Source organism: Apteryx mantelli, chromosome 8 (genome assembly GCF_036417845.1).
Source record: "Apteryx mantelli isolate bAptMan1 chromosome 8, bAptMan1.hap1, whole genome shotgun sequence".
In the NCBI taxonomy this organism is placed as follows: domain Eukaryota; kingdom Metazoa; phylum Chordata; class Aves; order Apterygiformes; family Apterygidae; genus Apteryx; species Apteryx mantelli.
Window position 1 is genome coordinate 39022371 of NC_089985.1, and position 12003 is coordinate 39034373.

Sequence of the window (12003 nt, forward strand, 5' to 3'; positions counted from 1 at the left end):
TGGACATTCAAATCAGCACGGAGGCTCAATCCCAGGGTGTGCACATCCCAGTCCAGCTTGTCCAGTGAGCTGCTGGACCTTGAGCATCCGGCGACCACCACCTCATCCAAAAATGTAACGGGCTGGTGGGGGAAAGGGACCTTCTTCCCATTGCAAAGGGATGAAGCGCCAGGAAGCCAGGGCAGCCCCTTGCCTCACTCAGCAGCGCCCGGATCTGGAAGGACTTGGGGCAGTGCGTGAGGCTGAGCGTGAACTCCAAGGTCAGCGCTGTGTGGGCCGGGGCCCGGAAGGTGAATTTCTGAAGGAGGGCTGTGAAGAAGATGAACAGCTCTGTTTTGGCGAGCTGCTCACTGGGACAAGCCCGCTTGCCTGGCAGGAGAGGAGAAAGCAGCTGGTCAGTGATGGGCTTATGTGACCGCAAACCCAAGCTGGTCCTATCACAAGTTTACAGACATGGGGATTTCCCTTAAAAAAATGGAGCAAAAGCCTTAGTTCAGTGCACGATACTTCCTTCGGTGTGTAAGGAGCTGGGGGGTTTGCTGGTGCCACGGAGCCACCGTGGATGGACCAGCCCCAGCGTGGGATGCCACTGGGTCCGAGCTTCCCGGCACGGAGGACCTCACCATCCGCGCCGTCCCCACCGCGGCAGGCTCCTCTCCCTCGCGCACGCCGAGTGCCGAGCTCGCCGGAGCTTTTCTCCTTCGCAAGGTTAGGTGGCAATGTTCACCCACACATTCTGCAGAAACCTTCCCCAGAACTTTAGTGCGAAGCAAACTGCCGTGGCTGCTCGTGGAGTCGAAGAGGCAAAAGGAGTCAGAAAAAGCCCATTTCAGCAGCTAATGCAAGAGAAAAAGCCTTATTTTTCATCCTGCACTAACAAATTAATTCCCTCCCCCCGTGGTATAGCTCAGTGCAGTCGGTATCAACTGTTGTAGGGTTTTTTCGCTGATGGAAACGCTGGACGTGGGCTGCTGTCAGAGACAGAAAGCTGGACAAGGAGCGGTACCCCCTGCTCTGATACAGGGGTTCTTAAAAAAAAAGGCATTGCATAGGCAAAAAACCCATTTCCCCCTCCATTTCTACCTGCAGAGAAAGGCAGGAAAGCCTCCCGCTTCCTGTACTGGCCCTTTTCCAGGAAATGTTCAGGATTAAAGGTGTCCGGAGTCTCCCACACATTTTTGTCAAACATGACTGAAGTCAGGCTGGTCATCAGTGTGGTGCCCTGCGAAAGGTGGGGGAGAACGGGAGACTGCGAGAAGAAGAGCTGATACGTTGTCAGACTAGTTTATTATTAGCTCTGGTCTACACATGAAGCAAAATACGCTGTTTAAGACTAAAATGTTATTCCTAACCAATGTTATCAAATGAAGGTGAAAACCAGTGTGAACGTTAACTTTAATGTGCCTCTACTTTCTATCACTTAGCGTCTGTCTGTACATTGTGCCAGCGTCACTGGCCATGCTAATATAAGCCAATTTTAAATCAGGAAACTTGTGTTCCCATAGGAATTTGAAGCAACTTAACCAAATAACTCCCAGCGGACCCTCTTTATTGTGTTGTTTATTTAAAACCGCACAATATCTGGTTAAAGCCCACATCCTCCATCAGAAAAAGAAAAATAGTCTGAGCAATGTGGAGCAAAATGCCCAAAGGTTTTGCGTTTTATTTTCCATGAAGCAACCACTCATGTTCGTGGAGGAGACTAAATGGATCCAACTTTTGAAATTTGCTTTCCTAATGCCAGAGCAGTACATATGCATCAATATCCATTCCTTAGCTTTTACCAAGCGCTACTTCTATCTTAGATGATTCTTGATACTCTGTGGACCTAACAAATCTCTTTTGTAGGCTTCCCTATGTTTCCTGCACCTCTATTCCCATAACGCGTGGAGAGGATCTCGCATAAAGTTTGAGAAGCAAACTTTATGAAACTGAAAATTATGACCAACGCCATGGCTCTGCCGTAAGATCTCCTGCACAAAGAGGTGAGATCCATAACACCTTTACGGTGTCCGTCTGGATGGCTCCTATTTTCCATGTCATTGGAATATCCGGGTAAGATCCTGCTGGTTGGTTCCCTTCCAGGTCAAAGTCTGAGGACTTTAGAGGCTGGGACATGATCAGCCTGGCTGACGCGGGGCCAGGGGAGGCGAGCGGAGGGGCCGGTTTCTCTTCTAGATTTTTCATGTTAAAATAGTTGTCTGAGTTTCAGTTATCTCTGCATTTACTACCCAACGGTCCCTCCCCTTGGGCCGCAGTGCCTGGGAAGTGCAAAGACCACACAGCCCACGGGATTTTTGCTCTCACAGCTCAGTGAAAGAAATTTTCCCCATTTTCGCTATGCTGTTTCCTACAGGTAAAAAGGCTGCTATTTCAGCTGTTGTTGCTCAGGGACAGAAAACGAGCCCGGATTCACGGCTCCCTGCGTTCGGGGAAGATTTCCACCAGCTCCAGAGGTATTTTGTCCACTGCTTCTAGTGAATATGGGCGTCCAGCTCAGATGATGTGGGTGGCAAAATGCTATTTTTAGTGCTTATCATCTTCTACGCGGTTTACACTGCATGCACCACAAGCCCAGTACGGGCTAGTTTTGGCCTTCCCGGTGCTGGCTGGTTTGCGCCCAGCAAAGCCAGCTGAGGCGGTTCCCTGCTGGTGCTCCCACCTTGGACGTGGCGGTACATGGCCATGTAGAGCAGGGCCCAGCGGATGGCGGTGGCGGTCGTCTCGGTCCCGGTCAGGAAGAGGTCCAGGGTGGAGCACAGCAGGTTTTCCTCGTGGAAATAAGAGCTGGTGTCACCCTTCCACTTGGGAAGGAGAATGGAAATTATGGGACGTATGGAGCTCATGGAGCTCACTTGGGAGGGATGTGCTTTCAAAGACCCAATCCCAAACCGTCTTTGCATAACTCAAGTCCCGCTGCTAGTTTTTATTCCTGATCGCTGGAGTTGAAAGCTTCGACCCCTTACTTACATTCATTGGATTATATGATTTGCCCCAAACCCTGCAGGCTCCTTGGAAACCCACTCCCTTTGCTGTATAGGGACTTTCAGAAGCAGGTAGCATTTTTAAATGTTAAATTTCACAGTAGGAAACAGGCCTGCGAGTTCCCATAGATCCGTAAACGCGTTTCCTGAGCGTCCTCCTACGCAGCGCAGCAGAAGAAGACAAAGCATAAATACTTCCAAATGAGAAAGAAATCTGTGTGTTTTCAAAGCGATCAAACTCCTGCTGTTGCCAGAAGGTTTGAGGTGAAAGAGGTAGCGAGGGGAAGGTAACGCTGAAGTTTCGTAAGCACGGGCAGGCGCGAGTGTCCCTAACGAAACAGCTCTGAGTCTCATCTACTCATTCCTTTGGTTCTGGGTAGCTGGTCCCCATTCGCACCTTACCTTTTCGATTTATCTCCCTCAGACGGCAATCAATGTCATCTCCCGATTCAGACTGATTCAGATCCTCCTCGTGTTTTGCAATCACTCCTTTCACGAAATGTTTAAGAGAAAATGAACAGGAACAGATTGCTTTCACCTCGCTTCCTCGGGCCGATGCCTGGAAATTTGGAGGTGTGTTTTAGTGGCACTGTGGGGTGCAGCAGCTGCCGCCTGCGCTGCTGGTGGGAGCTCGGGCTTTTCGTGCTGCTTCGGCTCGCTGGGACCCCGCGGTGCAGCGGTTGCTAAGTCAATATATTGCTCGAGTTAACCAGCAATCGACTGAGGCCGGGGCTGGCTCGCTGCATCCCTGCGGCCACGGGGAAACAGCGGCGCTGTTGCCGGCTGCAGGTGTGGTGAGAAACCGCCCACGTTGGTCTTTGCTTTGAAAAATGCTTTACGGCAAAAGTGTTTCAGTAAGGATTTATTAGAATGCAAAAAACAGAGAGAGACGTTACAGAGTAATTTTTTTTTTCTGTAGATGATTTGTCAAGGGTAACGGAAGCAAAACTGTTGGCAATTACTACCCATGCTCATACCATAGAACAAGGGCTGGTACCGCTCTTTAACAGTGTGGATCCACCACCGAAGTATTGCCCTCTCTAAAGCATTCCTAATTTGCCTGCCGCTATGAACGACAGCTAGCCAAAGTAAAATTAAGAAAAACCTCAATTCCTCTGCTCATATGCTGTCAAAAAACAAAACAAAACAACCCCCCCCATGTCTCTCAGGCCCAGGCTGGTGGAGGAGGTCCTGGGCAGTCGCCTTTCCTCTCTCCAGATCTTTAATGCACCTCTCTAAGCCCCTGCAGCACTTGGGTCATAGCGGACAGATACAGACCACGAAGTCAGTTTGCAATAGAAATTATTTTGCGATTGATTTAGAAGAAGCAGAAGAAGGCGGCTTTCCCTAGAGCTGCGTGCTCCTTACTGCAGCCCCGCGGAGGAGGAGGAGGAGGAGGAGGGTTTGTTTTTGCACTGGGGACCAGGACGGAGGCGTTTTGCTCCCCAAGAGCAGCGGCAGGACCTCCACTAGCGTGGCACGGCGCGGATGCGGTAGGCCTGAGGGTACCGTGTGATGCCCAGACTCCAGTGGAAGCTGAGCGCCTCGTCCGGCGGTGGCTGGAAGGTGAACTTCTGCAGCAGGGCCGTGAAGAAGAGGAAGAGCTCGATGCGGGCCAGCTGCTCGCCCAGGCAGGCGCGCTTCCCTGCGGAGAGAGCAGCAGCCGGCGTTGCGGGGAGAGGGGAGAGCTTTCTGCAGGGAAAATCCTCTCCTTTTCCCCCGCTTTGGCCACATTACTGCATTCTAGGATGAGTTTTGCAACCCGAACCGCAGCAGCATGTGTTTTAGCAGCAGATCTTCATCCTCTGGTGCTTGGACAAGCTATACCGACGTGCACTGTCTGACTGTGCCCACGTGAGGCGGGCTGGTTCATTTTGCCTATGCCGAACGCAACTAAACCGCCAAACAAGCAGTGTGATATTCATTCAGGAAACTTTTGCAGAAAGTTTCTGCCTCCATGGCAAAACCCCTGATGACCTAGGCAACGTGGGACCAAGCACACAGGGTGGCCGCCCTTGCCTTGAAGGCGTTTCTAGGGTCTCCTGCACGTTTGTGGGATTTTGTTCCTCCTTATGGCTCTTCCCTGCGTGGGAACGGAGCCAAGACAAGGGGATTTGCTTTGCTCTGCCACAGCCACGTGAGCTGGGCTGGACATTCAGTCTTTCCCCGAGGGCGTCCCCCAAGGGACCTACTTGGAGGAATCCCATGGGTTAGGGCCCTAGACGGAAGGGGCATTCAAGAGAGCTGGTTAATATTCAAACATCACTGCCTCCAGGCTCAAGAGCGGTGTGTCCCTATGAGTAGGAAGTCAAGCAAAGGAGGTAGGAGACCTGCACGGATGAGCAAGGAGCTCCTGGCAAAACTCAACCAGAAGGAGGAAGTCTACAGAAAGTGGAAAGGGGGACAGGCCACTTGGGAGGAATATAGGAACGTTGTCAGAGTATGCAGGGATGCGACGAGGAAGGCTAAGGCCTGTTTGGAATTAAATCTGGCAAGACATGTCAAGGACAACAAGAAGGGCTTCTTCAAATGCATCAGTAGCAAGAGGAAGACTAGGGAAAATGTGGGCCCTTCGCTGAACGGGGTGGGTGCCCTGGTGATGAAGGATGCAGAGAAGGCAGAGTTACTGAATGCCGCCTCTGCTTCAGTCTTTACTGCTCAGGCCAGCCCTCAGGAACCCCGGACCCTGGAGGCAAGAGAGAAAGTCTGGAGAAAGGAAGACTTTCCCTTGGTCGAGGAGGATCGGGTTAGAGATCATTTAAGCAAACTTGACACCCACAAATCCATGGGCCCCGATGGGATGCACCCACGAGTGCTGAGGGAGCTGGCGGACGTTATTGCTAGGCCACTCTCCATCATCTTTGAAAGGTCATGGAGAACAGGAGAGGTGCCTGAGGACTGGAAGAAAGCCAGTGTCACCCCAGTCTTCAAAAAGGGCAAGAAGGAGGACCCAGGGACCTACAGGCCAGTCAGCCGCACCTCCATCCCTGGAAAGGTGATGGAGCAGCTCATCCTGGAGGCCATCTCCAAGCATGTGGAGGACAAGAAAGTGATCAGGAGTAGTCAGCATGGCTTCACCAAGGGGAAATCATGCCTAACCAATCTGATAGCCTTCTCTGATGGAGTGACTGGCTGGGTAGATGAGGGGAGAGCAGTGGATGTTGTCTCCCTTGACTTCAGCAAGGCTTTTGACACTGTCTCCCATAACATCCTCATAGGGAAGCTCAGGAAGTGCGGGCTAGATGAGTGGACAGTGAGGTGGATTGAGAACTGGCTGAATGGCAGAGCTCAGAGGGTTGTGCTCAGCGGCGCAGAGTCTAGTTCTAGAGGTGGGCGGAGAGGAACCTCATGAAGTTCAACAAAGGCAAGTGCAGGCTCCTGCACCTGGGGAGGAATAACCCCATGCAGCAGTACAGGTTGGGGGTCGACCTGCTGGAAAGCAGCTCTGCGGAGAAGGACCTGGGAGTGCTGGTGGACACCAAGTTAAGCATGAGGCAGCAATGTGGCCTTGTGGCCAAGAAGGCCAATGGTATGCTGGGGTGCATCAGGAAGAGTGTTGCCAGCAGGTCGAGGGAGGTGATCCTCCCCCTCTACTCAGCCCTGGGGAGGCCACATCTGGAGTCCTGCATCCAGTTCTGGGCTCCCCAGTACAAGAGAGACGTGGCACTACTGGAGCAAGTGCAGCGAAGGGCTACGAAGATGATTAGGGGACTGGAGCATCTCTCTTATGAGGAAAGGCTGAGAGAGCTGGGCCTGTTCAGCCTGGAGAAGAGAAGGCTGAGAGGGGATCTTATCAACGTGTACAAGTATCTGAAGGGAGGGTGTCGAGAGGATGGGACCAGACTCTTTTCAGTGGTGCCCAGCGACAGGATGCGAGGCAACGGGCACAAACTGAAACACAGACGCTTCCATGTGAACATGAGGAAAAACTTCTTCACTGTGAGGGTGACAGAGCCCTGGAGCAGGTTGCCCAGAGAGGTGGTGGTGTCTCCTTCTCTGGAGATATTCAAAACCCGCCTGGACGCGATCCTGTGCAACGTGCTCTAGGTGACCCTGCTTGAGCAGGGGTGTTGGACTAGATGGTCTCCAGAGGTCCCTTCCAACCTCAACCATTCTGTGATTCTGTGAGCTGTGCCTGGCATGAGCGCCGCCCTGATTCCCCTCCGTGCTTTGCAGGAGCCCGATCCCAGGGCCTTAGCACTAAAGGACGGAACAAATCCGGCAACCCTTACCTAGAGAAAAGGGTAGAAAAGCCTCTCTCCTCCAGAACTGGCCGTCCTTCAGGAAATGCTCCGGGTTGAAAGCGTCGGGGGTTTCCCACTCCTTCTTGTCGAAGAGCACAGAGGTGAAATTCAGCATCAAAACGGTGCCCTGAGAGAAACGGAAAATAACTGAGCACCGTCTCGGCCCCTGTGTAACGTGTGACCCCGCTGCCCTTCCCTCTCTGCCGTTAGCAGTGGCGATGGACGTCTGTCAGAAGGACGAGGCAGGGCTCAAGTCCCTCGTTCGCCTGGGACCCGCCAGGACGTCGGCGGGGGCTTGCGGCTCCCTGCTCTCCCTGGCAGGACCAAGGGAGCCGTCTCACACCTGCCCCAAAGGTTGCGCACTTTGGGGCAAAACAGCTTCACTTCAGGTCATTTTCATTGATTCCCGCCCCCGTGAAAAAGAAAAGCTTTCCCATTTTACTAATAATGTCCCTGTGCATTTGCTACCCGGTGGCAGGGGCCGGGGTTACCTTGGGCACAAGGAAGCCCCCCAGCATCGTGTCCCGTGTGGTCAGCCGTGTCGTGCCTAAGGGGATGATGTTGCTGATCCTCTGCACCTCGTGGATGACGGCGTTGGTGTAGGGCATGCTGGCCCGGTCCTCCAGGGCCGGCTGCCGCGACTGCCCCACGACCGCGTCGATCTCCGCTTGCACGTGCGCTGCGTGGGAAGAGCAGAAGTCATTGGAAGTACAGTAAAAAAAAGCACAAAACCCCCAAAACATGTCTGCAGAGCAACAGGGGAGTTGGTTGTGAAGTTCTCCCAAAGACGAGCTCAGGAGGCCATCATGTATCTTGATATGAAAAGGTGGCATGCGATGAAGTGCCCTGTGCTCTGCAGTTTCCCGGGGCAGTGCAGGCGGGAGCTCAGCACGGGCAAGGGGGTACCTGTGCCGGCACCGCGGGATGGACGGTCGGACAAGCGGATGGACTCAGCAGCCCCCTGCACGTGGGACATCGGAGGGACAGGCCAGGAGCTGGTTGTTGACCCATTGCTCGTTTTACCTTGAATTTCTGGGTACTTGGCCATGTACAGCAAAGCCCAGCGGATGGTTGTGGACGTTGTCTCTGTTCCGGCAAAGAAAAGGTCCAGCATGCAGGACGCAAGATTTTCTTCGCAGAAGCACCCACCGCCGTCGTCCTCAACAAAAAGGGGTTTTAGTGCCGCGCAAACAGTCACGACCACCCGGAGACCGTGCTCAGTCCTGCCTGGTGCTGAGCTCGTCCTATTGCTTTGGGCAGACACTGCGAGCCCCCTGCACCTCCCCAGGTGGGAAAATGTCCCATCGAGCCCCCTTCCCCCTCGCTGATGGGCTCGCACCCGACTCCCAGCAGCAGTCAAGACTTAACTTTGGGCCCAGCACACCCGTTTTGCCCATATTTAACTGTGTGTTTAGTCCTGCGCCTCCACCAAACGTGCTCCAGCAAAAAGCCGAGCAGATGTTTCCCTGCTGTCCCGAACCCAAGTCCTTCCCAGGCTTCGATTTGGCCATATGGATACACACATGGGTTAAATGGAGAATTTTGATTCGTTTCTAGTTGCTCCTGATTTCTAAACCGAGCCGCGGGAGGGCTTGCTCTGGCTGGCTGACCTTCACCATCTCCTGCAGGTAGCTGTCGATGAAGTCCCGGCTTTTGGAGGGATGCAAGTCCTCCTTGTGCTTAGCGATCACGTCATACACAAAACCTTTCAGCAGTTTCCAGTTTTTAGGAACTTTCTGGTGGGGTCCAGGGAGGTACTTCATTACACTTGGGAAAAAAACATAGAGCTTGGGACGAAAAGAGAAGGGCGAATTGAATAAAGGACTGAAACAAACCTTGTGTTATCAAGACTTCACACGCCTGCAAAGCTACGCTTCCTGAAGTACCATGCTGCACGTTTTGAGGCCAATTCCAGACGAGCAGCCAAGACCTTGCACAGATAAGTGCCCGCGCAGCCCGGCCTGGCTGGGGAGCAGTACCTGGCTGAGGGGATGGCCATGGAGCTTCACCAGCTCGTCCAACAGGTGCAGCAGCTTTTGGAAATGCTCATCATGGTACTCGAACCGATTGCCAAAGGTGACCGAGCAGATGATGTTGGAAACTGCGTTATTGACCTTAAAGTGAGGGTCAAAAGGATGCCCTGGAGAAGCGAAAGAAAGAATGGTGCGTTCTGCCCTCAGTCCTGGTTCAGGAGGGGTTTAACCAGATGATGGAAAGCAAGGGGTGCAGAAAGAGCTAAAAGCCCTTTGGGTTAAGAGGAAAGAGTGGAGCTTAGAGGTGCTCATGCTTCTCAGGAGAGCTCAGAGCAAGCAGTGTTAAACCCCTGCTACGAATAATGCTTTGCGTGTTGCCTCTTTACATTAATGAGTTAATTTGAGGGCAAGCCACCTGTGAAAGGAAGCTGGGCTGTTAGAAGGTTGTTAGCACCAGTTGCAAGGAGAGGTGGTTTTTAGCAGGCACTAGCACACAGGCATTCATGTGGGAGGACACTTTGGGGCCAGCCTCACCCTGCTCTTCCCCAAAGGCATTGGTGAGGTACTGGCACTCCTCCTGTATCCGCTCCTCCAAGCTCCTCTTCCCCAGGCCGAAGTTCCTGAGCGTCGACAGGGCGAATCTTCTCTGCTGTTTCCAAGTATGTCCATTAGAGAAGATCAGTCCTGGAATAAAAGGAGAAAAAACCCACCGTGAGCTAAGGTAGCTTCCATTCTCAGGATGAAAAAGCATGAACTCTGCCATTTGGCATGGTAGAGCAGCCGAGAGCATCGTGGTGGTCACGGATGGCTTCATCTGTGGGCAAAGAGGTGGTTTGCAGGATCCATGCTTTGACTTTCTGCCTCAAATACTTGTCCTGGATGAGATGAACTCACCACGGTTGTTGAAGACTTCCAGGTCGAGAGGCATTTCTGGGCGATCTAGGAAGTTTTCGCCTTGGTTTACCAGCACCTCCTTAACCATCTGGAAGCCGTTGACAAAGACGTGGGACATGCTGCCCACCTCCAGGCTGAAGATGTCCCCATACTTTTCAATATGCTATGGGGAGGAAAAAAATGATGAATTTGCCTGCAGGGATGCCCCTGAGGGACTGTGGGCAGGAGCGACCGCTGTCGGGGAAGGGACACTGAGCAGATTGAAAGCCACCGAGAGCAAGGCGCAGTGGAGGGGAATCAGGGACTGGGGGGACCTGAGTGAAACCCACAGTGAAAATCGGGGAAGTTGAGAAGAGGAAGGGAAGGATGAGGGTGGAGGGAGGTTACTTAAGTGGATGATTGATTGTGGATGGTCTCTTTTTTTCTCATTACCCAAATCAGTGATCCGAAGTTGGTGTTCATTGGCAATAAATTAAATAAACCCCTTCAGGCTACGTTTTCAAGTCTTGCCTCTGTTTAGCAGGGCTTTCCCAGCTTGTGTCTCACTCACTTTCCAGCCAAAGCCGCGGGACTCCTATAGCGGCGGTGACGCCAACTCCATCGTGCCGTGCACTTTGCCCAGAGAAACGTCAATGTTTCTCACCTCCTCTGTGCTGGGACAAATGTCACCCACATCGTGCAAACCTCCCGCGGCCCTTCCCTGCCCTTGGGGGGGTCTCTGTGGCCTCCTCCTCGCCTGGTGGGTCCTCGTGGGCCGCTTTTGCTCGGATTAACCTCTTTCCCCATGTTGCATGCGTCATGTAACCACACGGCCCCTTCCCACCTGCCCTTGGGTCTCCTTCGCCCTCCCTGCTCTCGCCCGCGCGTGCAAGCTCGTTACCTTCTGCATCGCCTTCATGGGATCTCTGAAGTTCAGGGAGAGGACATGCCCCAGGAAGGGGAGCGGAAAGGGCCTTGGGGGGAAGTTTTTGGGCTTTCTCCTCTTCATGTAGTCGGCGACGAGCAGAAAGACGCCCAGGAACACCAGGAGGGTCTGGACGGACATGCTGGACACGCTCTCGCGCAGGAGGCGCAGCATGGGGAGGCCGCAGAGGGTCGCGCCGCCGGCAGCCCCAGCCACTGCGCCCGGCACCCGGAAACAGCTGTGCACCCTTATCTGCGAAGGGAGATGGGCAAAGTGCGCGGGGGAGACGGGTGCACGCACGCAAGCAGCGCCAAGCGGCTTATGCTGACCTGCTGTCTAGCCTTGGTGCGGCGCTCAGCCTCCTGCCAGGCCGATTTTAAAATTAAAAGCCAGTTTGAGTTTTAATGCTTGATTTTTTTTCCCCCTAGTTGATTAAACTCACACGTTTCTTCTTATCTAATTAAAAAAAATATATACAGCAAAACACTTGCAGCTCCTCCTTACTCCTCCCACCTGCCACCACTGCCTTACAAAACCCAGCAAACCCTGCTTTGCAGCACACTTGCCAAGAGGAGAGAAAAGAGCTTTCCAGAGCAGGTCTGAAATCCTCCTCGCTCCTGCTTCCCGGCAGTGGCCGCTCCAAGACGCGGTGCCCAGAGCTAGCGCAGCGCCTGCGTGCCCACGTCCTCCCCAGCTCGCCCCGCTCGCAGGCTGGCGGCTGCTCTCCTGGGGGTGACGGCAGCGGGTGACCGTCCGGCTCTGCTGCCGTGTGTCGTCTTTCACCGCCCCCAATGCGCATGTCTGGCCATGCGCATGCACTGAAGGAGTTGCTGCAAGTTTAAAACCGCAAGTTTAAAAAGCAAGTTAACAGCAAGTTTAAAATGGCAAAAGCAAACAGGTGAAAGCTTGTTTGCTAAGCCCAAGCAAATAACACAAGTTGTACACACGTATCAGAGGTCAGAGCTACTCCAAAGCGCAGGTGGACGGAGCGCTGCGGGCGGGGG

At 53.4% G+C, this 12003-nt stretch overlaps 1 protein-coding gene across 1 annotated transcript; it reads right to left on the bottom strand.

Moving 5' to 3' along the window:
• Nucleotides 1-3833: 3833 nt before the first annotated feature.
• On the bottom strand, nt 3834-11237 carry LOC136992570 (cytochrome P450 2J2-like). Its single transcript, XM_067301325.1, has 9 exons — nt 10976-11237; nt 10096-10258; nt 9736-9885; nt 9208-9368; nt 8839-9015; nt 8252-8387; nt 7720-7907; nt 7217-7355; nt 3834-4629 (listed from the first exon to the last, which is right to left on the bottom strand). The coding sequence occupies exons 1-9, from the start codon at nt 11171-11173 to the stop codon at nt 4454-4456; spliced, it is 1488 nt and encodes a 495-aa protein (XP_067157426.1). The 5' UTR covers nt 11174-11237; the 3' UTR covers nt 3834-4453.
• Nucleotides 11238-12003: the final 766 nt, after the last annotated feature.